This window comes from Antechinus flavipes, chromosome 1, assembly GCF_016432865.1.
Source record: "Antechinus flavipes isolate AdamAnt ecotype Samford, QLD, Australia chromosome 1, AdamAnt_v2, whole genome shotgun sequence".
Taxonomy (NCBI): domain Eukaryota; kingdom Metazoa; phylum Chordata; class Mammalia; order Dasyuromorphia; family Dasyuridae; genus Antechinus; species Antechinus flavipes.
Window position 1 is genome coordinate 209,969,768 of NC_067398.1, and position 27,641 is coordinate 209,997,408.

General features: G+C 33.5%; 1 protein-coding gene across 1 annotated transcript in view; it reads left to right on the forward strand.

The window, feature by feature from the left end:
• PTPN3 (protein tyrosine phosphatase non-receptor type 3) overlaps nt 1–27,641 on the forward strand; it is a 239,893-nt gene that overhangs the window by 39,725 nt on the left and 172,527 nt on the right. The window contains exon 2 of the mRNA XM_051995555.1: nt 25,460–25,614. Coding sequence (XP_051851515.1) covers nt 25,477–25,614 — 138 coding nt within the window. The 5' untranslated portion in view covers nt 25,460–25,476. The remainder of the gene's footprint in view (nt 1–25,459; nt 25,615–27,641) is intronic.

Consider the following 27,641-nt stretch of genomic DNA (forward strand, 5'->3'; position numbering starts at 1 on the left):
TTGGAACTGATTTGGTTCATCTCCTTGTTGAAGAGGGCTACGTTCATCAGAATTGATCATCATATAGTATTGTTGTTGAAGTATATAATGATCTCCTGGTCCTGCTCATTTCACTCAGCATCAGTTCATGTAAGTCTCTCCAGGCCTTTCTGAAATCATCCTGTTGGTCATTTCTTACAGAACAATAATATTCCATAATATTCATATACCACAATTTATTTAGCCATTCTCCAATTGATGGGCATCCACTCAGTTTCCAGTTTCTGGCCACTACAAAGAGGACTGCCACAAACATTCTTGCACATACAGGTCTTTTTCTCTTCTTTAAAATCTCTTTGGGATATAAAGTTTTTTTTTTTTTTTAACTAAATCAAAGGGCATGAATAATTTAATTGATTTTCTTACATAATTCCAAATTCATATCCAATATAATTGAATCACTTCACAGCTCCACCAATATTATATAATATGCCTGCTTTCTCACAGCCTTTACTATTACTATTTCTTGTCATCTTTACCACCTTCATTGGTATGAGGTGAAAACTCAGAGATGTTCTCATTTAATTTAACTCTCACTCAGTGATTTAGAGTATGTTTCTTATCATTTATAGTTTACAGTTCTTTAGAAGCTAAACTACTTATCTATTGGGGAATGGCTCTTGGTGTTTATTGTTTGTATCTAATCTTTGTGGACTTTTGGGGAATGGGGGAGGGCAATTGAGTTAAGTGAATTGCTCAGAGTCATATAATTACTATGTGTTAAGTTGAGACCAGATTTGAACTTGGGTATTCCTGACTTTAGGGCCAATGCTCTATCCCAGAATTTTTAATAGTGGTATATTATGCTATTTTCCCATTCTGCCATTTTCTTTTACTAGTTTTGATTTTATTTTTTCAAAAGGCTTTACATTTATATAGTGAAAATTGTCTATTTTTATTTTTATAGTTTTTTCTGTTCCCTCTTTAGTTTACAACTTTTTTCCTTAGCCATAGTTGTAAAACAAAACAAAACAATCTGATTTCCTTCTCTTTTTTATTTTTTAATGGTTTTTATTAAATATAAAATATATGTTTAAATGACCTTTTCATTTTGAAATCATTGTAGTATGTGGTTTATGATTTTACTTTAACCTTTTGGCATATGCCAAACTTCCTTAAGTTTTTCCTCTAGTACTTCTATTTCTAGTATTAAATATTCCTCTAGTAATTCTCAAAAAAGATTGAGTCCTTTCTTCAGTTATTTTTTGTTGGAATGTAAACTCTTTGCAGGTAGAGATTATTTCATTTTTGTTTTTGTATCTATGGCACCTCACACAGTGACTGGCACATGGTAGATAATAAATAAAATAAATGCTTTTTGATTAATTCATTTGTTCCTTTTTCTCACAGATGTGTTCCACTTTTGTTTTCCTGTTCTTGGTTAGTCAGCTAGCATTTATCAAGTGGCTGCTGTGTTCCAGGCTTTCTGCTAATTAAGCAGAGAGGACATAAATAAAAGGCAAAACATAGTTGTTGCTCTCAAGGAGCTTGTAATCTAATAGACTATAATCAGTACCAAGTAAGTTTGGCTACTACTGCTTTGTGTTATAGTTTGAAGTCTGCTCATCCTATGCCCTCTTTCTTCAAATTTTTTCTTCATCATTTCCCTTGAGATTGTAGACCATTGAGGTTCTTCCAAATGAATTTTGTTATTTTTATCCACTTCGTTAAATTATTCTCTTGGTAGTTTGACTCCCATAGATCTAAATTCTTTAATCTAGCAAATATTGTTATTTTAATTATATTCATACAGCTCAACCATAAGTGGTGAATCTTTATTTCTGTCAAAAGTATTTTATAATTTTATTTACATAAATATTGTGGATCTTGGTGGATTGATATCTATTATACAGAGTTATTTTAAGACAATTTATCTTTAATTTCTCCTTTTCTCCTTCTTCTGGTTATTATCGAAAATTTGATGGTTTTTGTATGTTTTAGGACCTCTCTGATGCTATGAATCATCTATTATTTTATTCACTGATTCTCCCGGGTTTTCTAAATGTATCTTCATATCATCAATAAATAGGATTGTTTTGCTTCTTACTGATATTTGTGGTTTTGTTTTTGTATCTTATTATGATAACTTGTAGAAGAAGTATCAGATAATTGTATGAAGAGGAGGTTTCCTTGTTTTACAAAACATCTAATGTTTTGCCATTGCAAACAATGTTATCTTTTAGTTTTAGATATGTAATCTTGATCCTATTTCACCAAAACATTCTTCAACAAGTGTGTTGGAAGACAGTGGGTATAGTATTCCAAACAATTTAATAAAAAGCAAAACTGACTCTTTTAAGAAACAAACAGGAAACGACTAGTTAGTTATACTGACTATTCTAAAATAAACTGTTGTGCATTTGGCTAAGTGATTTATAAAAATCACAACAAATTAGAAAACAGAATAAAGATGAAAACATTGCATATAAATATAGGTCTACTCTTATCTCTTTAAACAAGCTTTTGACTCTCTTTAAACAAGCTTTTGACTCTGTAAAATGAGAAATAAATGAGAATAAAGGTATTTATTATTGCTATTGAGACCAAAAAAGATTAGAAACCATGCTAGCTAATAAATACATTTTTGATGTTTTTGGCAAGCAGGAAAATGTGTCTCCTGTTGACAAAATTGAATTAGATTACAAACTCTTTTAGAAAACATTATGAAGCAGGAATAGAAAATGATGAACAGCATTATCTTAGCAAAAATGTGATGGAAAACTTGGTTTGATAATCATATTATCTTGGGAGCATTTGTAGGTAAAATTGGGAGGACAGATGAATGTAAAATGGAATACATTTGCAAGCATTTTTCAAAATAATCAGAACAAGCTAGCACATCTACCAGTATTGATAGACAAGACATACTTCTCTACATGTCTCTTTTTTATTACTATTTATCTCTTAATTGCAAAATATAATGACCTTTTCATAATCCTCATTTTTTAAACCTCTCTGCAGAATTTGACAGTTTATCATCCTTTCTTTCTCAATACTATCTTTTCAGATGTATGATCTCTAATTCGGAATTACCATCTGAACATTTCAAATAAGATGCCCTTCGGGCATTTTAAATTGGTGTCCCAAACAGAATTCCTTATACTTTTCCCTAAACTGATCCCTCTTCAGAACTTCCCTATTTCTGTAATAGGCAATATTATCTCCTTTACACATTTTCCTAAATGATTTTCCTTTTGTTCAGATTTGATCTTATCTTCACTTATTCAGTAAACTCCAATGGCTTTCTGTTGCTTCTAGGATCAAATATAAGCTCCTCTATTTGACTTTTAAAAGCCCTTTACAATCTGATCACAATCTTCTTCTTTTTTTAAATTCTGTTCTTTTATTTATTTTTTTATTAAAGCTTTTTATTTACAAAACATATGCATGGGTAATTTTTCAACATTAACCCTTGCAAAACCTGTTTCAAATTTTCCTCTCCTTCTCCCCACCCTCTCCCCTAGATGGCAGGTAGTCCAATACATGTTAAATACTATATTTCTAACATTATTATGTGTTTCTCCTTTTAGTGTAATCAATAAAAGCCTAAAAATTTAAAAGAGTAGTGTGTGTGTGTGTGTGCGTGTGCGTGTGTGTGTGTATGTAATAAAACAGCTAAAAGCTTAATTAGACTTCTTGTTCCTCTTCCATAAAATTCTATTTCCTACCACTGTGCTTTTGCCTAGGTTGTCCCCTGTACCTAGAGTGGATCTCCTCTTCCTGCCTGCCTTCTAGGACCTATTGTTGGCTTGGAAACTGATCAGATATAATCTACCAGAAGTCTTTCTTGATTTCCTCAGCATCTAGTACCCCTTTCCTCAATTTGATCTTAATTATTTTGTGTGTGATATATGTGTATGTACAATATATATTCACACAAATATTTATTTAATATAATTATTTAGTCACATATTTAGTCACAACCTCCCCTCCCCCATAGAACATGAATTATACATATTGGCAACTTGTATAGATTGTGCTTGTCCAGGTAGGGCAAATTTGTCTTGTTATTTTTAGAGTCTGTTTCAGTGTCTGAGAGGTAGTAAACTGTAATAATTTAGATATTATATTATTGTTATCTATTAATGTTATTATGCCATATATTATGTTAATATGATAAAGCAATAACAAATTCTTGTTGATTGATAGAGAAAAATATGAAATTTCCTTGCTAGCACTAGTCACTTTTGTCTAAGAATTTGCTGCATTCATTATTTCCTTCTTTGCCCCAATCAAATGGTTCTTTATTTTTAAAAAATTAAAATTATTAAAATTTTCCTTATTGTGAATTTAACAAACATTAGAACTTTTTAGAGTAATAAACAAAAAGGATTGAAATATGTGAACATATTTTATGAAAATGTGAACCATTGTGTGACCTTGTTAATGGAATCAATTGCTTGTTTTCCCAAGGCTAACCTATTCTTAACCCTTACTTGACTTTTGTATCATTTTGTATCACTTTCTCCTTTTACTTTGAAACTCCTAGAAAGAACAAGATACACTTGTTACCTTTACTTCCTCACTACCCACTCTCTGTAAGCCTTAGAAATATTCTTCCAACTCAACAGTGAAACTCCAAAGGCACTGTCTCCCTTTGAATGACCATTGGTCTATGAGATAAAATAGAAACTTAGGTTGTATTTAAAACATTTTACAATCTGGCTTTTATTTACCTTTTCAACCTTCTATACTATTCCTCTTCATAAATTTTAGTCAAAATATACCCTTAGCTTTATTTTGAACAGAATATTTTGTCTCTGGCTTCTCTGCATTTATAGATAAGTAATTCTCCATGCCTAGAGTGCACTCCCTTTCTTCACCTCACCCTTTTAGAGTTGAACTCAAGATCTGGTTCCTCTGTGAAATCTTCCCTAATTGACTTAGTTGTTAGTGTTTTTCTTCCATATGCGTGTGCGTGTGTGTGTGTGTGTATATGTATATATTTATCATATATATTTATCCCTAATTAAATTAGCTACTTCAAAGCTGAAAGCATTTTTCCCCCTTCCTCTTTCAGTCTTTGCATTCCCATTTCCTAGTAAAGTGCCTTGGACATTTAAAAAATGCTTAATATATTTTTAAAAATTGAATTTTGGATGTTATTTGCCAAGTATGATTTTAAAAACATTTCTAATGAAAATACTACTTTTCTTTTTCCCTTCTGGGTTAAAAAAAAAAAGCATTTCTACTATTTCTTCGGAAAATAGGGGAGGTTGATTGGGAACCTTTTAATTTCGTTGATATAAAGAAACTCCAGTAAGGAAACTCCTTCCACCAATGCACATTTGCAAATGTTCTGCAGCTTTATAGTCTTTAGAGAATTGCCTGGTACATTGGGAGGTTGTAAGATTTGAACTGATGTTTTTCCTGGGCCTAATATCTATTCTTCATAGACTATATCTCCCTGTTTCTCATACTATGTTAAATCAAAATGGCTTTTGTACTGCTTTTGGTGAAAATGCTTCTAATGTTTCACTATTTTGTACAATAATAATTCACATTTATGCAATACTTTAAAGTTAACAAAGTTTTTCCCCCTCAAAACAATCCAGTGAAATAGGCTCCTTACTAGTATGATTTCCTTTATGCATGATTCAAATGAGATTTAGAGATAGCAAATAGCTTGCCCATGATCACACAGTACCTATCTTCTGGGATTGTTGTGGGGATCAAATGAGAAAATAATTATAAAGTGCTTAAAGGCATAGTATCTGGCACATAGTAAGTGCAGTATAAATATTAACCAGTAGTAGTAGCAGTAGTGGTAGTAATGATAGTAGGTGTCAGATGTGGGATTCTTAATATTGTGATTCCAATTCTAGGGCACTTTCCACTATAGCAAGCTTACCCTACCCCCCATTCTTTCTTGAACCTTACACTGTATATAATGTTAAATTTGGATTTCAAATATATTTTAATGTTGTATTTAAGAAGAATTTCTTATTACTAACCATTCAATCAGCAAACATTTATTAATTGCCTACTATGTGTCAGACTGTAGAAATACAAAGAGGCAAAAGACAGTTCCTATCTCAAGAAGTTTACAATATGATGAAAGTTGATTGCTTTTTTCCTGTGATACTATTTTTCACATTTTTATGTTTTCATTTAATGTGTTATATTTTTCTGATAAAGAATTATAACTTCTATCCAGGTTTAATCCTGCTTTGAGTTTAGATTTCTTGCAATAATCTTTTTTTTCTATTTTATTTGCTAAAATTTCCTCATTAGTATCTATATCCAGTGATAGCATTTTTTAATTTATTTTTTTATTATTATAGCTTTTTATTTACAAGATATGTGCATGGGTAATTTTTCAGCATTAACAGTTGCAAAATCTTTTGTTCCAATTTTTCCCCTCCTTCCCCCCACTCCTCCCCCAGATGGCAGGTAGACCAATACATGTTAAATATGTTAAGGTATAAATTAAAAACAATATAAGTATACATGTCCTCTGTTTGGACATGTTATTTTGCTGCACAAGAAGAATTGGGCTTTGAAATAGTGTACAATTAACCTGTGAAGGAAATCAAAAATGTAGGTGGAAAAAAATAGAGAGATTGGGAATTCTGTGTAGTGGTTCACACTCATTTCTCTGAATTCTTTTGCTGGGTGTAGCTGGTTCAATTCATTACTGCTCTATTGGAACTGATTTGTTTCATCTCATTGTTGAAGAAGGCCACATCCATCAGAATTGATCATCATATAGTATTGTTATTGAAGTATATAATGATCTCCTGGTCCTGCTCATTTCATTCAACAAGTGATAGTATTTTTAATGTATTTATCACCTTTTATTATCAAGATCAAGTTTGCTGTATAAGAACAATGTATTTAACATTATGGGTTTAAAGCTGGAAGAGACCTTAGAGGTAATCTGATCCAACCTCCTCATTTTAAAGATGAGAAAATTGAATTGAGGCACAGAGTGACTAATTCAAGATGATATCGGTAGGTAGTAAGTTTTAGAAGTTAAATTTGAATTTGTCTTCCACTTAGGTCTTGTTCTAGTGCAAGAAAGGCATAGTTCTTGCTTTATGTGATTACAACTCTTTATTGAGTATAGATCAGTGAGGAAGTTTGAAGAGCAGATAAGTGGAAGGAAAAGCAATTAATTAATCAACGAACATTCATTAAGCATTTTCTCCACGTCAGGCACTGTGCTGAACCTTGGGGAATTCAGAAAAGAGGCAAAAGATAGTCTGTGGGCTGACCTGAGAGAGGCATAAAGGAAGTGAAGGATTTTCTGGAGGAAAATGAGTCTCTTGAAGGAGTCAGATTGTTCAAACTGAAGTTCAAGAAGCCTCCTCTTCTATTTGGCAGATGGGATAGGATTTGCAGTTGTATATCAACATTTATGGGAAACTAATGGAAAGCACATATTAAGGGAAACTCATAATTTTTGACATTTTTGTCTTGTCATAGCTCAGGTAAGTGAGCTTTTTGTTTTCCCTTTCTAAGGGAGGGCAGATGCCCAGTGGGCAGAGTGTATATATGTGTGAGGCACTCTTGTAATCATTCTCAAAGGATTTCTTCTATGTTTGTCTTAAGGTAGAATTGAACCTAGGTTCTTTTAATTCTGAAATTCAGCCATCTTTCCACTTTGCCAACTGTGGGTATCCTGTGATTTTTATTTTGTTTATTTTTATAAATAATAAATATTTGCCTATTTGAGAACATTTTCTTCTAATATGGAGTCATTTTTTCTTCTTCTTTTTCTCTCATGCCTTCAGGGGTGGAAATAACTTTTTTTGGAACTTCTTGATCTATTTTCCCCTCTCTGTTACTTTAGCCTGCATTGCTGTTTATTACCTGTAGCATTCTGAACTCCATCTTTGAATTTATTGTAAATGGCCATAGAGTTTTGCTTGACTATTTTGTAAACTGATGAATTTACATTTGCTCCATGGGAAAAGTTGATAATCACTATATGTCCTTATAGTCAATGCAGGATCTGTAAAATAGTAAAATTTCCCTAAAAGTTATCATAAAATTGGCTTTACTACTTGGTTTTTCTATTGTACATGCTGTGGAAACAAGAGGATTTTAGGTTTAGCAGTAGTAAGGAAGAAATGATTCAGTGTTGTGAATTTGGGGTGTATGCGGCTGCACTGTGATAATAGATTATAAAATTCCAGCTGCTTTTATGGAGAATATGGTTTGAGTGTTTTAGTGATTTCATTTATAATCTCGGCAACTTTCCCGAAAATTTCTCATGGGCTAGGCGTTAAGCATTTTCTAAAATGTTAGCTTCTCACAGCAACACTTTAAAATAAGCATGTGGAGCATGGGAGGTTTTCTTCTCTTTATAGAACCATTACCTCTTTACCGAACTATCTGTGTGTGACTCAGATGGCATTCTTTATGCTGTCCTTATGAGAGCTTAAGACGACTTCTTGTTATCCTTCTAGTATCAAGTATAGCTTTTTTATTTTGTTATTTTTGCAAGCGTCATGGTGTTGAAACTAAAAATAGAAGCTATATCCATAATAAGAAAACTATTTGACATTTTGAAGTTGTTTGGAAAGAAGGGTACTAATTATACTTCCCTATTTTAACATAGTAATCCTGAAAATTGCTCCACTCCCAGAACACTAATCAACTTTGATAGGAATTCCAGTTGTTGAATAAATTGCAGGATGTGGACCAAAAAGTCTTGTTCTCAAGGCTTTTACTTTAAAAGTATTATGACAAATAATAATTGGGAGTTAATTTGCCTATGTGTTGAGCCTCCTGTGATAGTGCATGATACAGACTTGACAAATGAAACTGACTTATGAACCTTTTCCCCAATAGCTGTTAAAATAAATGGTTACCAAGCTGTTAGTATTTTCAGATGGACCTATACTAAGGCTCTGATTTAGAAATTCTGAGTAAAAACAAGTTTTATATAATGTAGACTTCAGTTAGACTTTCCATGGTCTTCATGGCCTAAAGATGTTTTGAACCAGCATATAGGATTGCTGGAGAATTCCATTCAAGATTCAGAAATCTTGGAAAGATAAGGAAAAACAGAAAGTGATATAAGCTCATTTAAGTATAACTACAAAATACATTTATAGGATAAAAAAAAAAACCCTAAATGATTGGAAAGACTTTTAATTTCCATAGAAAAGTAATTTCAGTTAGCAAATGTAAATGCCCAAAGTTTAGGAAATAAATAAGATAAAGCAAAAGTTGTAATATAAGAACATCAATTTAATTTAATAGGTATTACTGAGATTTCTTGGCATTAAACTACATGCCTCTGGATAGTTGTGATAGTTATTTGTTCAGAACAAATGAGATCGTGATCAGAGTGGACTGAGGGTGCCAGTGAAACCACTCTCTGAGGATTTTTGCCATCTTTGTTTCATACTGTTCTTGGGGAAAAGCTGCAGAGATGTGGGCAAGATTATGATATAATTAATTGGATTCAAAACTGATTGAATGTTTGGTATGAAGGTCATCATAGAGGGAATTCTTTAGTGATTTTATTCAGTGATCTTTAGTGATTAGTCTTATAGTATTTTAATATTTTTATTGGCAGTTTGGATAAAAGATTAGAACATTCATCAAATTTAAAAAATCATTGGGTTCAAACTAATATCATGAATTGTAATAAGCAGTGAATGTAAATTTGTTGCTGTTCATTTCAATGGATGGAGCACTGGATTTAGAATCACAAAGACTTACCTTCATGAATTCAAATGTCTTCAGACACTTACTAATTGTATGACCCTGGGACAAGTCACTTCACCCTGGTTATTTCAGTTTTCTCATCTGTAAAATGAACTAGAGAAAGAAATGGCAAACTATTCCAGGTTTTCTGAGAAGGAAACTCCAAAATTTGGGCACAAAATATTGGGCATGACTGGAATGATTCAACAACAGCAATAAACTGTAAGTTTTACCCTTGGATTCAAAAAAGTCAACTTCACAAGTAAAGAATGGGGGAGACATTTTAGACAGAAGTTTATGTTAAAATATATATACACTATTCCATTTTGAGGGACCATGGTTGAGGAAAAATATTGATAAACTGAGGAGCATCCAATAGAAGGCAGCTAGGATGTTGAAGAGCCTCAAGTTGATGCTATACAAAGATCTCATGAAAAAAAAAATAGGGGTTATTTAGACTAGAGAAGAGAAGCTCAGGGCAAGTGATAACTGTCTTAAAGTATTTTAAGACTTGTCATATGAAGGAAGTATTATTATTTTTTTTTTTTTTGGCTCCTGAGGACAGAATTAAAACAATAGATAGAAATTGTATATAGGTAAATTTAGACTTTGATGTCAAGAGAATCTTTCTAGTAGTTGGCACTATAAAAATTAGATGGATGGATTTCCTGAGGAAATAATCAATTTCCTTTTATTAGATTTCTTTAAGCAGAGACTGATGGACAATTGTCTGGTAACATAGTAGGAATTCCTTTCGTAAATGCATTAGGGTTAGTCACTAGGTTCCTTTCCAGTAATCAAATTCTATAATTCTCTGGTCCTGAGTTAAATCTATTGAATAATTTTTGGTGCTCTTTTTAAAAACAAAACTAAACAAAAACAAAAAACTGGATATTGGAATGGGTCAGTTCTACATATTTACTATCTACAAATATTCAGGTCTTCTATTTCCTCTCTCTCTCTCTCTCTTTCTCCTATTTTTAACACTTCTTAATTGTGTCTGAGATTAGATTTAAATTCAGGTCATCCTGACTTCGGAGCTGGTGCTCTATCCACTGAGCCACTAGCCACTCCCTAGCCTTTCTTCTTATCCCTATCCAAGCTTGATAGCATGATTTCACTTCCTGTTTTTTTTTTTTTTTAAATATCCTTAAAGCGTAATAAATTGTCTTACAGCCTCTCATTTTAATTCTGTTTATTAATATTTTTATGAGTTTTTTTTACCTTATTCTCCTTGGTTTTATGGATTATTTGCTGTATTTACATTGAAAGTTAAGAGATTTGGGTTGATATTTTTCGGAGATTTGGGTTAATATTTTCCTCGATTTGTGTCATATTTTAAAATATATATATAATAATATAGGGAAATAAAAAGTCTCCTTTAACGTAATACTTTGTCTCTATGATTAGTTTTGCTTAGCCTATTTTGATATGATCTGTACTCAAATACATTCTTTCCCCTTTTACCCATTCCCTTCCCCTATCATGTGACAGACCATTTCTAAGTTTTATTGGATTTTTTCTTGTTTATTTCTACTCCTCCTTTCTCCCATTTTTTTCTCGTTTAGTTAAGTGATTAGTTTAAAACTTCTCCTCCTCAATTACAACTCTTAAAAAAATTTTTTTTTCCTCATCAATTTTTCTAAGGAGATTTTTCTTTGCCATATTTTCATTAATTTTCTCGACTTCCCATCTAGTCTGAAATTCATTCTTTGATTTTTAATCTCCATTCTTAATTATTCCTTATTTAATTTTTCTGTTATTCTTGGAGTTAAAACTTCTGAAGTACAAGTTCTTCTAACCAGCTTTTTTTTTTTTTTAAGTGATTGTCTTTATAAATCTTGTCCTTATCACTACCATCCCTTTTTCTGTTGTGCCTTTCATAGAAGCCTCAAGTCATGTGAGAAGAAATATGGATAGAAGCAGTTCCCCCAGGGTAGAAATTACCTTTTGTCTCAAATCTGAGGTTTTATCCTATTCACTGCTCTCCCCATAATTTTCTTTTTTCCTGCTGTTCCTGCACCCCATCCCCCTTTCCCATCTGCTCCTAAAAGCTCACTTATTCTTTCTTATAGACTAGAATATCATCTATGCAGAAAACTTTTTTTGATAGTTAAGAAATATAGACACTAATACTAATTCATATTAATTCATAAATACTAATTCATTCAAGCAACACTGCATTTTTTTTTTTCTAAAGAGACATGTGGTGACACAGTGGAAAAAATACTGGACCAGGAATTAGGAAAATGTGAGTTCAAATCCATCTATAGATACTTACTACCCATGTGACTCTGGGTATGTTTGTTTTCTCAACTACAAAATGCAAATAATAACTGCACCTACCTCCCCAATGTTGTTAAGGACCCCAAAAATAATATTTGTAAAAATTGCTTAGCATAATTCTTCTATTTTAATTCTCTCTGTTTTGCTTCCTCCCTTCTGAAATCACTCCAATTCTTCTTCATTCCTTTTTTTTTTTTTTTTTTTTTTGGCTAGGAGATCATAGGAGTTATTATTTTTTATTCATCTTAGACCTGATAAGGAGGCATGAACTCTTAATCCCTTCTTTGTCCACTTCTCTTAATCCCATTTAGGTACCCTTCCATACTACAGTTTGGTCCCACAAGTTCTACTAATTTACCTATAGGTAATATAGGTTTTAAGTCATGGTGCCTCAATTATGCTTTTTTTCAATTATATTTCTCTTATTTCTATAAATTTTGCTTAGACATTTATCTCCAAGAGTTGGTTTTTTTTTTTTTTAAATAAAGATTGTTTCCATTGTTCTGAGGTATTTGAAAGCTTTTTTAAAAATCTTTTTTCTTTTCTTTTGCCTTCAATCCTTCTCTTTTCATGATTATTGCATCTTGAATGTCTTTGAGTTTGGAATATACTCTTTCCTATCCTATGCTTTTTCATAGGTAAAGAATAGACTTGTATAATTCAAATTTCCTTTCCCTTTTATTTGAAGGTCTTTCTCCTAGCTCCTTGCAGAATTTGTTGTTTCTCACCGGGATTATTTAATTTAACCATTAGGTGTCTTAGAGTTTTAAACTTAGGTTTGTTTGGTTTTTTTTTTTTCCTATGGGTTTTTTTAGTTAGAATTTTGTCTGTTTTCAGGGTTTCTGGAAAGTATTTGTTTCCCTTCTACATGGAACACTTTCCTTCCTATGCTCTGACTATTCTTTGGCTTCCTTTAAGTCTCTGCTAACATCCCAGGAAGGCCTCCTTAACCCCTCATTTACAGTGCTTTCACTTTTAAAATTATTTCCTATTTGTCCTCTATATACTTTCCTTTGTATATATTTGTTTGCATATTGTCTGTCCTATTAGATTGTAAGCTTCTTGAGGGCAGGGACCATTTTTTTGCCTCTTTTTTTTTTTTTTTTTTTTTTTTTTTTTTGTATCCCCAGTGCTTGGTACTGTCTTTGGCATTGAGTAGGCACTTAATAAATATTTATTAAATGAATGAATGAATGAATGAATTTCCTGCCTTATGGTTGGTTTTTTATTTATCATGTTCTTCTGAACATTGAGTGAGTTGTCTCTTTCCATTCTGTTGAGATTCTCTCACTTTTTTTTTTAATCTTGTGGTTTCAGATATAATTGTTCTATAGTACATCAGACATATTATTCCTTTTTTTGTGTGGGTTCTTGAGAATTAGTAGGATTAGGGAAAGTGTCTAGTCTGCCATCTTGCAGGTCCCTTTACCTGGATATTCTTCCTTAATTTCTTAATGTCTTATTGCAGTAACTAATATTTCTAATATCATTTCAGTAACAGTGAAGATAGAAGACACTTTATTTCTCCTCTGATTGGGAAAGCTTTTCCTATATATTTGTTATAAATTACATTGTTTTTTTATTTTAAATACCTTTAATCATTAGGATATATTCTGCATTCACTAATATAGTTGTGATTTTTATCATTTTTAAGATTAATATTCTCATCTACTCTTTGACCTTATAGTATTTCTTCATTTTGATAGGAAATCGTTTTTCACCCACATATTTCTTGGGTCTTTGCTGTGTTTTTTGGCAGGGATTTATTTATGCAGCTTTGTTTTCTTTGGCCTGTTTTTGTTATTCTTTTACTTTATTTGGTACCATATTTGTTTTAAGGTGATGAAGGGAACCTGAGGTTAGATTTGATTTTTAACTTAACCATTATGCAGTTATAATGGTTATCTCTAAAGTCATTGAACTATCACTGACAATTGAATCAGCTGACTAATATGCTGGCTCTTTCAATATCAGAATGACATGATCATGATCCTGGTGACTTGACTTCATCAAGGATAGCAAGATGCTATTTTAATAGTGCCCTCCAGATCTCATTCCCTTTTAGCCATTCCTCCTCCTCTCCCCCCTTTCCAGTACAAATATTTCTAGGCCCAGAAAAAAAAAAGTTGAGAAACTCAGCTTTCTCTTTCTCATCCATTATCACTAATCCTATTCACTCCTGCCCAACTATTTTATATTTCCTTTAATCCTCCTTTTCCCCTAATATAACTTATAAAGAAAAAACAAAACAAAACTTTCTTTTTGTCTTTAGCTTTCTACAAATAGTACTCTCAGATTATTACAAGTAGTAGCATCCATGATATTTTTAAAAAATAGAATACGTGTGTGTGTGTGTGTGTGTGTGTGTGTGTGTGTGTGTAGGTACTTTCCAATCACTTGTAGAAGCAATTTTAAATCTTTTTTTTTTTACAATCTTGAGTTTCAGATTCTTTCCACCCTCTCTTCCCTCTCCCCTCATTGAGAAGGTAAACAATTTGATAAAGGTTATACATGTGCAATCAAGTAAAACATACTTCCATATTAGTCATGTTGTGAAAGAAAACAGACCCCCCCTCCCAAAAAAAAGAACTCAAGAAAAAGAAAGTTAAAAAAAAAAAAAAAACTGTGTGCTTTGATTTAGATTCCATTACTATCCCTCTCTAGAAGTGGATTACATTTTTTGTCATGTCCTTCAGAATGGTCTTTGATCTTTGTTTTGCTGAGAATAACTAAATTGATCTTGGTATAATATTGCTATTATTGTGTATAATGTTTTTGGATTTCTAATCATTTTGCTTTGCATATGATACTGTTCTTAGAGGACCATGGTTTGCTTTTGTATTCATTTTGTTAGCCATACTTGTTTTCATTCTCTGTACATGTTTTAAAATCTGACTTGATTGATCCTACATTCAAAGTGGTCCCCTTAGACAACTAACACCTCCTTTTCTTTCTTGTTAGAATTATTTCTCTTTATGGCTTCAAGATTTCACTATGAAAGCTTTCCATTCTTTCTGAATTAATTTGCCCTGTAGAATTTTGGTTTTGAGGATTGCCATCTTTTTTTCCCCCTGAACTCATTGAAATCTATTATTACTAAATTGAGGTATGATCCATCTCTCTTCTTTATCACAGATTATAAGTAGAAATAGTCATCCCTGTCATATTTTATTTCTCCACTTCCAGCTCCAAAAACAATTTCCTTTAACTAATACCAGTCACATTCATAATGCCAACTCCCCTTGTTGATTGTTTTGAAAAATGAAATTTTCATTAAGGCTACCCATGAAACTATTATTGATTCCACTTTGGTAGAGAGTGCTCTAAAAGGTGATTGGAATATTGAAATCTCTAGTCTGTCTTGATGTAGTCTTAAACTGTGACTTTTTAGACTCATATACTACTGCTCATTTTCCCTTCACTCCTCCTCTCTCCACTTTTACATATCTTGTTTCTTTTGACTAAGGTATGCTCTTCTAGAGCCATAGGTCAGTCATAAACCTGTCTAATTCTCAGTGCTATTCTGCATAAAAATCTCTGGTTACTATCTTTATTGTTTGCCCTGCTTTGTGCTTTTGTTTATAAGCATCTGATCCCAGAGCTTTTATTGTTAATTCCTTAGATTTAATTTCCTGTGAATTTTTGCCAAAATGAAAAGGGAGTAGACTAATGTTGTGTTCTAGAGGCAAGAAGTAGGACTGCCTGATAGAAATTGCAGTGAGGTTGATTTTTGTGTTAATATTAATAGTCAACAATGACAACAATAATAATTAGTAGCTGATATTTACATAGTACTTACTCTGTGCCATGCACAAGTATTTCATTTTGTCCTCACAACAATCCTGTTATCCACATTTTTACAGTTGGATAAATGGAGATAAACAGGTTAAGTGATTTGACCAAGGTCATACAAATTACCAGTCATTTGAGGATGAATTTGAACTTGATTGTTTTGATTCCAGGTCCATTTGTTCTTTCGATAGCACCATTCTTGAAGCATTTACTATGTGCCAGATACTGTGCCACAGATGTGAAATACAAATACTATGAAAACATAGTCTTTACCTTCAATAAGTGTACATTCTAATGGGGAAGATAGAGTGCATGTAAATAGGCATATACAAAATACATAATATATATGTGTACCAGATACACCAAATGAAGTGAAAGCAATTGAAGGAAGCAGAAAAGGCCTTCTGTGGAAGGTGGTATGAAAGGTAGCCATTACAAATGCATGGAGGTAGGAGATGGACTATTATGTTTTATAATAAATAACCAAGATGGTTGGAGCCCAGATATACTGGAGTCAGCTACTGCCTCCTTAACCTCATTATTATAATTTCACTGTTAGCACTTACACTTCAGAAATCAGCCATCACTGAGTCAGGATTTGATTTGGTGTTTTGTTGATTGTTTAGGTGTAAGAAAGTGATGGAGAAAATGCTAAAAATGTAGATTAAACTTAAAAGTGTATTGACGACACATTTTTGAGAGGGGAGCCAGTAAAACCTTATCAAAACATTCTTCCATATATAAGCTTTGTGATCATAGGCAAGTTATGTTCTTTCTCTGAAGCTCAGGCCCAAACTTTATTTTATCTGGTGCAGTCTAACTAAATTCAGTTGGAAAACCTCCTTCTATTTTTCCTGCGTGCTTTGTGGATCTGCCACATTATAGTTGGTGAACTCTTAAAGGTAATTTAATTTATAGGTGAGAGATGGGTTGCTTTATCTTATTTAAGGCCTTCTCTAATTTAATTCTGTTTTGTCTATCTTAATCTTATCTGATTTTGTTGACCAATCTAAAGGTTATGTGATAGATGTCCAGGCTGTTTTCACCAATATTTCCTTCTTCTCCTTCTATATTCCCTATATTTTCTGTTCTCTATATATTTGAAATTCTATCCATTCTTTAAGACCTAGTTCACATACTACTTCCTTCTGGCACCCACTCATTTCTTCCTGGTAGGAAATGTTTTCATTCTTCTTGTGAACTTACATTGAAGCTTCTCTATCCCCTGCTTTTCTTTTATTCTGTTCTGTGCTATGAAGGGTTTAGGGAAGACCAGCATTTCTGGACTATTCATCCACTTTACTCAATTCATACTTTTAGCTCCAAGAAGCTGTAGCCTCTGCAGCAGTCACATCTTGGCACATGAGCCAAATCAGTTTGAAGATAACTGACAGACTTCAAACCTTTTAGGTGAATTAGGGAGATACCTACCCCAAACATGTGAAATTTTCTCCAGTAGAATGGGCAGATGACAACAGTTTGTTTCATTGGCCATGAAAGTGTCTGAAGCAGGTGATGGGGAGTGCTTATAACTTAGTTAAACTTCCAAGATGACAAAATTCTCTCTTACATCCAGGCCATTGTAAATCATCTTTCCTTTTGTTTTACCACTTGACTTCAGTGACTCAGGAAGTGAGGCTAAAGACTGTAATTTTGCCTTACTTAAATCCAATTCACACAAGTCAAGACAACCATCTTCATGATATCATTGGTCTTCTCTGAAACCAAAGGATGGACAATAGTAGTTATTGTATATTATATGTTTTTTTATGTCCTATTCCGATTAGATTGTAAGCTCCATGAGGGCAGAGATATCTTAAATATCTTTGAATACCCTCTTTCCCTTCTCTCAGAAATGGGAGACTATAGTTTTGTAATATTACATGTACTGTGAGACATGGTCACATTGATTGGTTTTGTAGGGGGAAATAAATATATAATTTTAAATATGTGTGTCGTGTGTATGTGTGTGTGTGTGTGTGTGTGTGTGTGTGTGTAATTTTTTTTAATCCTTGTATAAGATCACTGATTTTTTAAAAGATAGTTCTTTTGTTCCAACCCTCTCCTTTTACAGATGAAGAGGTTCATGCCCAAGACATGAAGTGATTTACCCAAGTTTATACAAGTAGCCAAGAGTAGAAGAAAGATTTGAACTCATCTAACTTCAAATATCTTTCTCTTTTCACTGTATAGTTACTTCTTGGTGCTCTGAGAAACTCTAAGTAAGGTATAGAGCATCTGTATCAGTTAAGGAAGAAGTTTCCTCGCTAGAAGTTCCCATACCAATGAAATTATAGGTCTAATGCCACTCAATTTTATGCCTCTTTCATATGTTTACTTTTATTTTCCCCAGAGAGAATTATTTTTTAGGTAGAGATTTCTATATACTTCTTTTGTATACCTGTGCCACAGAGCTAAGCTCACATTTAGTTGATAAATATTTGTTTAACTGAATTGAGTTACAGAGTTTCTTAGAAACAAGTTTGTTATTGTTGATGTAATTCTAAATGTAGCAGTCTTTTCTATTTAACACCTTATTTTACTGTAATTCCATTCATTAATTTTTCACATTATTTGTAATTTTCCAATCTGCACATTTAGTTTAGTTGAACAAACATTAAATACCTATTCTATGCAGATGAGTAGTTACAATCTAGTATGTATACAGCTATTATGCAAAATGCTACTTAAAAAGCACTTACTAATCAAGAACTGAAAAAAAAAATTGAAGGGGAAAAAGGTTGTTAGTGACTGGGAAGATTAGCACAGCCTTTATGAAGGAAGTGTCATCCACTACTTGAAAAGGGTATCTGTTCTTGGTATAGCAAATAATTCAAGGAAAAGTCCAGTGTATACACATTCAAAGGATCAGAGAAATCTACAATGTGGCTACACCTTTAGGCATTTATAGATAAATCGCATGAGATAAGGCTGGAAAGGTAGAGGGTCCCAGATTATAGATGACTTTGATTGCAAAGTGAAGGAGTCTAAAGGTGGATAGTAAGGAGCCTCTGAAAATTTTTGATCATTTAAGTAAAGAATGGGTAGCAATATAAAGAGTCATAGTTTGAATGGAGAAGGGAATAGAGAAAATAATTCATATTACAAGATAATTTTAGTTATCCTTTTAGATGATGGGAGCCTGGATTGGGTAGTGGGAGTTAGAATAGGGCGGAGAAAGGAAGGATATGAACAATGTTACTGAGGAAGAATCAGCAGGACTTGGTAACTAATTCAGTGTAAGAAGTTCTTGGAGACTTAATGAACATTAGTGCCGTGGATGGAAATAATGAAGTCAGATGAAAGAGTAGATTTAGTAAGAATGTTGAACTTGGCTTTGGACATATTGATTTGGAAGGACTACAGTGATATTCAGATGAAGGAATTCTATAGACAGTTGGGAGTACAGATCAGTGATGAAGACCATGACTTGATCGCAAGAGGTGTGTGATTCTCCAATTGGAGGGTGAAAAAAATGTGTGACATTTTATCTACCCTTTAGTATTCAGTTATGAGACCTCTCTTCAACACAGCCACACTTAATACCTTTATTCTTAACATTTCCCTACTCAGTCCCCACGTTCTCCTGTACATGCTCCCATCTTCATCCCTTCTAAGACTAGTTTTGCCTCTTCAGGACAGTTATAACCTAACCTCCTTCATAGGCAGCTGGACATGTGCCTTGGGGAAAATCAGTTCCCTATCCCAAAAAGATATCCATCTCCTTCCTCCCAGGTTACCTTGTAACCGTGACAGGCTCTGTAAGCAGTGATTTTTGAATAAGATCCTTGCCATTGTTCTTTTCATTTTGAGACTTTTGCACATGACAGAGGGACTTAGATGAGTAGTGATCTTCATCATAAATCTCATTACATTATCTTTCTTTCCTTCTCTTTCTCATACCCATCCATTTCATAAATTTCTCTTTTATTTTCAAGAATTCCACCATGTTCCTCCTTGTCCAGGTTCATAACCTCAATGTCATATGCTCTTTATGTTTCTTCACATATACAGTCAGTGGTTTGAGCTTGTTTCTATCGCCACATGCCTCACACAGCCTATTTCTGGCCTTGTCATCTTGGTTTGGCCTATTAGGAGTTTGCTAACTAGTTTCCCTGCCTGCATTCCATATTATCCATAGCTGTCAAATTAATTTTTCTAAATTGAAGGTCTGACCATGTCATTTCCCTACTCAATAAATTCTAGTGACTCTGGGATTAACTTCACAATTATTTCATCTTAACCTCATCCTTTTTATTTCCACCTTTATGTGTGTACATATTTCTACCTTTATGTGTGTATAATTCATATCAGTATCTTATATAATTTACAAATAAGTACATATACATAAGTTGATATGTCCTTGAACACTATCCAAAAAGTTTGGAGACTACTGATGCAGATAGTTTAAGAGTACTGAGTTACTTTCCCAAAGGAAAAAGCATAGAAGAGAAGGCCAATGAGAGAATGTTGGAGAACACCTATCTTTTGGAGTCAGAAAGAGGAGAAACAACCTATGAAGAAGGGAGAAAAGTAGTTTCAGATATAGGAGGAGGATCAAGAAGAATGTGGTATGCCTGAAGTACTGAATGAGAGAGTATTCTGAAGGACAGAGTCAATAATGTTGTATATTAGAGATGGTAATAGTTATTGAATTTGGCCAGTGAGAAGCCAATAGTGATCATTAAGAGAAGTTTCATTAGAACAGTAAATGTAGAAACTAAATTTCAAGGTAATGAGGAAGTTGAGACAGTTTTAAATACCACCCACCTCCCAAAAGCAGTATGGGGAAGAGAGAGATAAAATAATAATAGTTGGAATAAAAAAATTAAGGAGAAGTTTTGGGTTTTTTTTTAAGGATTAGGGAGACTGGAACATTTTTTGTACATAGATTGTGAAGGAATGAGTAGAGGGAGAAATTGAAGATGTGTGGGAAAGGGGCATATAGAGTGGTTGCTGAAGCAAAGACCTTGATCATGTGGTAGGAGATACAGATAGATGGATTATCCTTAATGAAAGATATTGTCACATCCTCAGACTAGAAGGAAGGAGAAGAGAGCACAGTGATGAAGCTGAGTAGTTATATAATGACCAGAGAAGGAGGCTGGGGAACTCACAATTGCTGGGCTCAATCTTTTTAGTAAAGTACGTAGGAGGTTGTCTGCTGTGAGTATAAGAAATATGGGTGGGGTTGGACTTAAAGAATGAGGAAAAGGTTTAAAAAGAGATAAGCAGTCAAGAGTAAAGTCAGATTGTTGAGCAATGAGAGCACAGCTGTTTTATAATAAATTTTTAATGGGTGACATCAGCTCAGTGCTAATGCTTTCTCTAGCATTACTCAGCAGGCTAGCAACAAGGGAAATTGGATTGAGGAGCTGGCTATCCAAGCATGAGGATTAGCAAAAATGAAAGGCTCAAAGTTCATGGGGTGATTGGAAGAGGGTAAGGAAGGATTTGGCAACTTGTCTTAGAGTTCTTTATAGCTCTAAGAGGTTAAAGAGATGAAAAGCTAGTTTCATTATAATAAAAGTGGAAGAGGGAGACAGATAGCAAATTGTGGTTAGAGTGTGGAATTTAGAAGGTCAAGGTTTCAGAGGTGGGTTGTATGTAGTACAGCAAATGGCAAATTCTTTAGACTTTAATTGAAAAAGTTGAACAGGTTGAGGAATTGCATTTTCAGAATGCCACAACATGAATAGTATAGTCTGTGATGATGAGCACAGATGTTGCTTTAGGTGAAAAAGAAATGGGGTTCAGTGTGCTAAAGTCATTGAAAAGGTGGGGAGTACTCCCTAAAAGTAGATTGGTGTCACATCAAGCATCCTAGGTTTAAACTGGAAAAGACCTTAGGGATCTAATCCCATCATTTTATAGATGAGAATACTAAGGTTCAGTTAAGTGACTTTCTCAAGATCATATAGGCAAATAACAAGACCCACATTCTGGCAGCCTAGATCCAGTCTTCTTAACACTTTATTAATCTAGGAAGAAGGTGATATTTATAGATTTCTTTCACTTTGAAAGAGCAAAAAGGCTTTTTTTGGTAAAGGTAAAAAATTGAGTATCTTTATTGCACCTGTCATTTCTTTCCTTCCTTCTTTCCTTCCTTCCTTCTTTTTTTGTAATATGGCATATTGTGACTTTACCAGAATCCAAAAATACATAATAAAAGTGCAATTAATCTACCTCTCTACCCTGAACCCTATAAGAATAAAAAATTGCATTTGTGGGTGAGATAACAAATGCACATAATGAGGTTTCTAAAATGTACAGTTATCTCTTCCACATCACAGGGGTTAGGGATGCAATGCCTCTTCAATCTGAAAAAATCTACATCAAATTTTTTGCTCCTCCCTTTGTACCAGGGAAGAAGTCTGAATTTTTTCTTTTTTGGGTTGTTTACATCCTGTAAGTGTTAAAGTGTAAAATTTGGATTACATAGCCTTTGTGTTGTCTGTTAGTCTTTGCATGTCATCTGCGACTTTTGCAAAACTTCTAAATAATTCCTATTTAATTTCTTATGCCAACTGGTGATATATTGAAATTGTGTTGGGAAAAGTCTCGGTGTAGAAGGGATAACTGCATATCTTATGCTTTTGTCTCACCACATATGTCATAGTTAATGATTACCATAGGCAGGAGCTTACTCCCGTGTTTGTGTTTTCTAATTGATCTTATTTTATGTTTCTATCTTCCCCAGTGTCCTTCAGAAAATATTATTTTTAACTCATTTTTCTTTAAATTAAGTTGTCCTATTCACATTGGTTTAAAATAGCACTTCCTGACATACTTCAAATATTTTAAGTCAGTTAAATAAAAATAGTTCTATTGGAAAATGTTTTATCTTCCATAGCTAATATATGTTCTTTCAGATGTTACCTTGTAGAGATAAGTGAATGGTGCTGAGCCATGTTTATAATACATTTTTTTAAAAAGATCATTTTTAATTGTGTAAGTGAATGGGAATACTCATTGAAACTCCTTATGTGGAAAAATTCTCTTGAGTTTTCATTAGAGCAGGAAAGGACCTCAGATAAGTTTTGATCTAGTCTTCCCAAGAAGTCAAGTTATTTGACCAAAATCATGTGGGTAGTTTTTGTGCCAGAACCAGAACTTGAAACCCAGCCTTCTGATTATTAAATTCAAAACTCTTTTCATTATATGGCAGTTTCACGATAGGAAATGTGACTTGAGGAATTTATGGATGAAATAATTTATTACAAAGATGATTGTTTTTGATGAAAGTAGTAGATTTAAATTTGTTTTTCATACAACATACAAGCATAATATTTGATTTTGTAACTGAAGGAAAGGGAATTATGTGATAGTGCTATTTAATGGAGGGAGATGAAAAAAAATGTGATATCATTATTTAAACTTACATGTTATAGCATGTTTGTGGGGAATTGGGGGAATAGGAAAGAGCAGAGAAAATAGAGCATGTACATGATGCAGGAAAGAACATGCAAGGCAAGTACTTGCTAAAATGAAGACACTTTGTTGATACTTACTATTGGTCAATAAGGTAACTAAGATGCTATTAGCTATTTTCTGCCAGAAAGTATTTTTGTCCTCTTTTGGTTGTTTGAGCTCATAGTATAGATTGAGATCTGAAAAGAATATTAGAAGCCTCCAAGTTTATCTCCACTACATTGTTATAGATGAAGAAACAAGTACAACGTCACATAGCTAATAAGTGTCTGAAGCAAGATTCAAACGCAGGTCATTAATGACGCATAAATTCAGTATTCTGTCTGCTATGCTACGTAGGTGGCCAAAGAGGAGACTTTAATTTTCATTTTTAACACAAAGAACTTTATCCTCATTAATATTGCCATTATTTTGAAAGCTTCTTTTTATGTACTTTTCATCTTATTTAAGTGATGCTTGAATCTATTCTTACTAATATACAATAAAATGACACATTTATCTCTGGCTAGCTGATCCTCTTCAGCACTTACATCTTCATAGTGACCTGCGATAAAGACTTGAATTACACCCTGCTCCATTAAATGAAGTCTCTCTTATGCAGAATAGAATATTTTGAACATAAATTTAAACTACACCTTCATAAACACTTCTCCTCATCCTTTGCCAATTATATATTGATAATAAAATAAAATCAATATTTTGACAAACAATTACACAATTGTTAGTTTTATAATTGGGAGAATTATGAATGCATGGTACCCATATATATTGATTCAACGTTTAATTACTGACTTTTTGCTTTCTTTCTTCCCATTGTAATATTTATTAAAAGAAGGGTCTCTGTCAGGCACAGAGAATTATTTCCTCCTCATCATCTACCTATCTGCACTGTTGTAAACTATGTTCTTGAATCCAGTTTAACAAATAATAATTTTGAACATATTATATATGAGATAAAGGTAGAGATTAATATCCTTATTTTGGACATAGATGAATTAGATATGGTTTCTACCTTATGAGTTTTAAATGTGGTAGGGGAGAGCTACATGGATAATTGGTGTAAGGTACAATTTGGTCCTATGAAACCAACAAAAAACTGTTGGGGGAGGGATTCAGGCAGGAGAAATTGCATATAGCTTTGAGGATCAGGAAGGTCTTCATGAAAGAAAAGTGGCATTTTTTTGTGTTGGGCCTTGAAAGGTAAGCAGGGTGGGTCACATAGAGACTTGTTCTTAATTTTCATTTTCTTTGGTTTCTCTGTATCATGACACTGGTGACCATTCCCCTTCCTGAAAGCCCTTCCTTAGCTTCTGTAACACTGTATTAACCTACTTTTCCTACCACTAACTGTTCCTTTTCTTTTTCTCACACTTAGTAATGGAACAAAGTATATGAATTCAAGCTATTTTCATTGACTCTATCTGCCCCCTATTCTACCGCTGCCTATGAGCAGACAGAAACAGGCCTTTCTTCTTCTTCTAGGACCTCAGTATCTATTGTGAGAGTCTGAGATTGGAGGTAGAGTGAACTGGTAAGCAGGGCAGCAACTCTAAGGGTACAGCCAAAAAGGATCTGCTGACCAGAAAGGGAACAAACTATGGGAAGCCTTCAAGGGATGGATTACTGCTTTAATCCTGTGCAAAACTGATTGACTAGAGGGAGATTATGTGCCTGCAACTTTGCTAATCTGTGTGTAGGCTGTACCCCAAGATTTCCATGTGTTCTGTAACAAAAATAGTTTTTACACTTGAACTATCAGACTTGTATTAGACTGCAGTGTATATTGCTAGGGATGAGGTTCTGTTGTAAAAGTGAGAAGAGGGAATTCAGGGGCAAGGTCTTTGGAGGAGAACTTGCCCCCAAATTAATCTTCCCTGGGTGGCTGCATTGGAAAATTACCCAACAGAATTAACTGACATGTGGCTAGTAGAGCCTTCTGTTTCAAGAGCTGCTCTGGGGCAGGCACCTGTTTCATCACCACTCCTAAACTACATATTAGACTTTCATTTTAGTTTTATTCTCCACTAAAGCTTTGTAGGAATGAAATTTCTTCGCCGTTTCATCCTCTTTTCAGTTCTTTTAATACCAAGTTTTAAAAAAATCACAGTGCAATAAAATATGAACTCTCATGAAAGTTGCAAAATTTAAAGGACTTGGCCCTTTTTATGATTAAAAAATCTTATTCAAGTAAATTGTAGATAATATATTTGTATTAACAAACATTTAAGAAATGTTTCTTGTGTTTTAGGCTATTCAACAATAGTTATGAACTCCCGGCTACGTGCTTTGGGTGGGAGAATAAATAATATACGAGTCTCAGAACTGCCAAAAGAGAAGACACGGTCAGAAATCATCTGTAATCTTCACTTCTTAGATGGCTTGGTACAAACCTTCAAAGTTAATGTAAGTTCTAAAAATATGTTTTTTGTTGTTAATAATCCTTCAGTGCCCCATTTAAGTATGGATGGAATTATGTGCTTGAACAGGATACAATTTACATAATATATGAAGTTTAAAAAGAAAAATAATTATTTAAACATTTAACTGGTGAAAATAACTTTTTTTCATGAGTGACCATAATTTGCTCCTTATAAACAACGTTTTTGTTACATGCTAATGACTTTTTGAATTTGATCACCAAAGAGCAAGATGTTGGTAATTACAATGTTGCTGGTTGTCATTGAGGTTATGGCAAGAGCAAATGATAATAATAATAATAGTGGTAATAATAGGTAGTTAATACATAATTTTTTTAGATTTAAAAAGTTCTCTACATACATTATCTTATTCAACTTTCATAATAACCCTGTGAGTCTGGTGCTCTTATTTCTCCACTTTATAAATGGGGAAACTGAGGCTGAAAGAGCTAATGTAACTTGCCTAGGGTTACACAGCTAGTAAGTGTCTGAAGAGTGATTTGAATTCAGGTTTTTGTGACTTCCAAATACAAAAACACTCTACTCACTGAATCAGTGGCCAGATTCCAGATTTGGTGGTTTCCTGCTGATATCTGATTTATCTGTATAGGCCTATTAGTTTTACTTTAGTTTCATGTGAATTGTAAACTTAATTCAGTTTCTCACAAATCTATGCTATTAGTCATAAAGCCTTTGTGGGCAGAAGAATGTGGTTAATTCAGGAAATTTATCCCCATTTCTGGGAGAACAACTTACAGCATGCTGATGTTGGGTCATTAGTACCATTGTTAATTTTGGAAGACAGCATTATTATTCATTAGTTATGGCAAAATACCAATATTTATCCTTGAGCTACAAACCCAGCTCATGCCATCTGGGCCAATGTCACTTAGTGCACCCTTCACTCCTCCAGCTTTAGCTGGTTCAAACTTTCACCCCTGCAATGCTTTGGTTTCTAGAAGAATGCCATTCTTTGCTTTAGCCAAATTAGGCAAGTCAGCAAGACAGTAATTAATGGGAAAAACAGAAGAATAGGGAGGTTATGCAATAAAAATGAAAATGTAAAATGAGAATTGTGGTGTTTTACATCTTCTTGTCAGTCAGACTCTTGCTACTTTAGTTCTGTTAGTCAATCCTGCCAGTCTTTTCTCCTTCATTTTTTTACCTTTTCATAGACCTAATCTAAATCTTAAACCACTCATTTTTGAACTAGTATGACTATCATTCTTGGGACATCCCCCCACCCCAGAAATCCGAGGGGCAGGCCACAGTTTTGATTTTCTATCCTTTGGCTCAAATGCCTGGAGAAACCACCCCAGGTGGTAGGTGATGATTGTTCTCTTGTGGAATTATCACATACCACTACCCTTAATGTGGATATACTTAATCAAGAGCTAATCCTCTATTTTAGAATGACTTTTACAATTGGCATGAATGATGTCCAGCTTTTCTTAGCCCAACATCTTATTTTGGGGTTACTCCAGGCATCTTTGTCTATCCATTACTCCAATCATTACTGAATGGTGACCACTGGTAAGACTGTGGGATGTAAGCTCCAAATATCCTGAGTCATTTTTAGTATTTATGACTGCTGGATGGCCTCTTCACATAGCTCCTTGTGTCCTGGTACTCTTCCAGCAGTATATCTTTAGTGTTCCAAGCAATTTTTTTTTTAAGTTCAAAATAAACTTTTGTTACCTTTTATTTTTATGTCATCTATACTTTCCAATATAAACTTTACCCCATCCTAGAGTATTACTTTAAAACAAAGAATAAAAAAGAGAAAAAAACCCAAAGATTCAGCAAAACTCAGCCAAAATACAAAAAGTCTATAGATTCCATACCCCACCATTCTCTGCTTCTTCAGAGAAGGGGAGAAAGTACATTCTCAGATCTCTCTTTTTTTTTTGATGATTGGGGAGAGGGGGAACTAATCTTTATCATTATAATTTCACAGTTGTTCTTTTATCATTGTCACATATATTGTTAGTCATGAGTATATATAATTTTTCT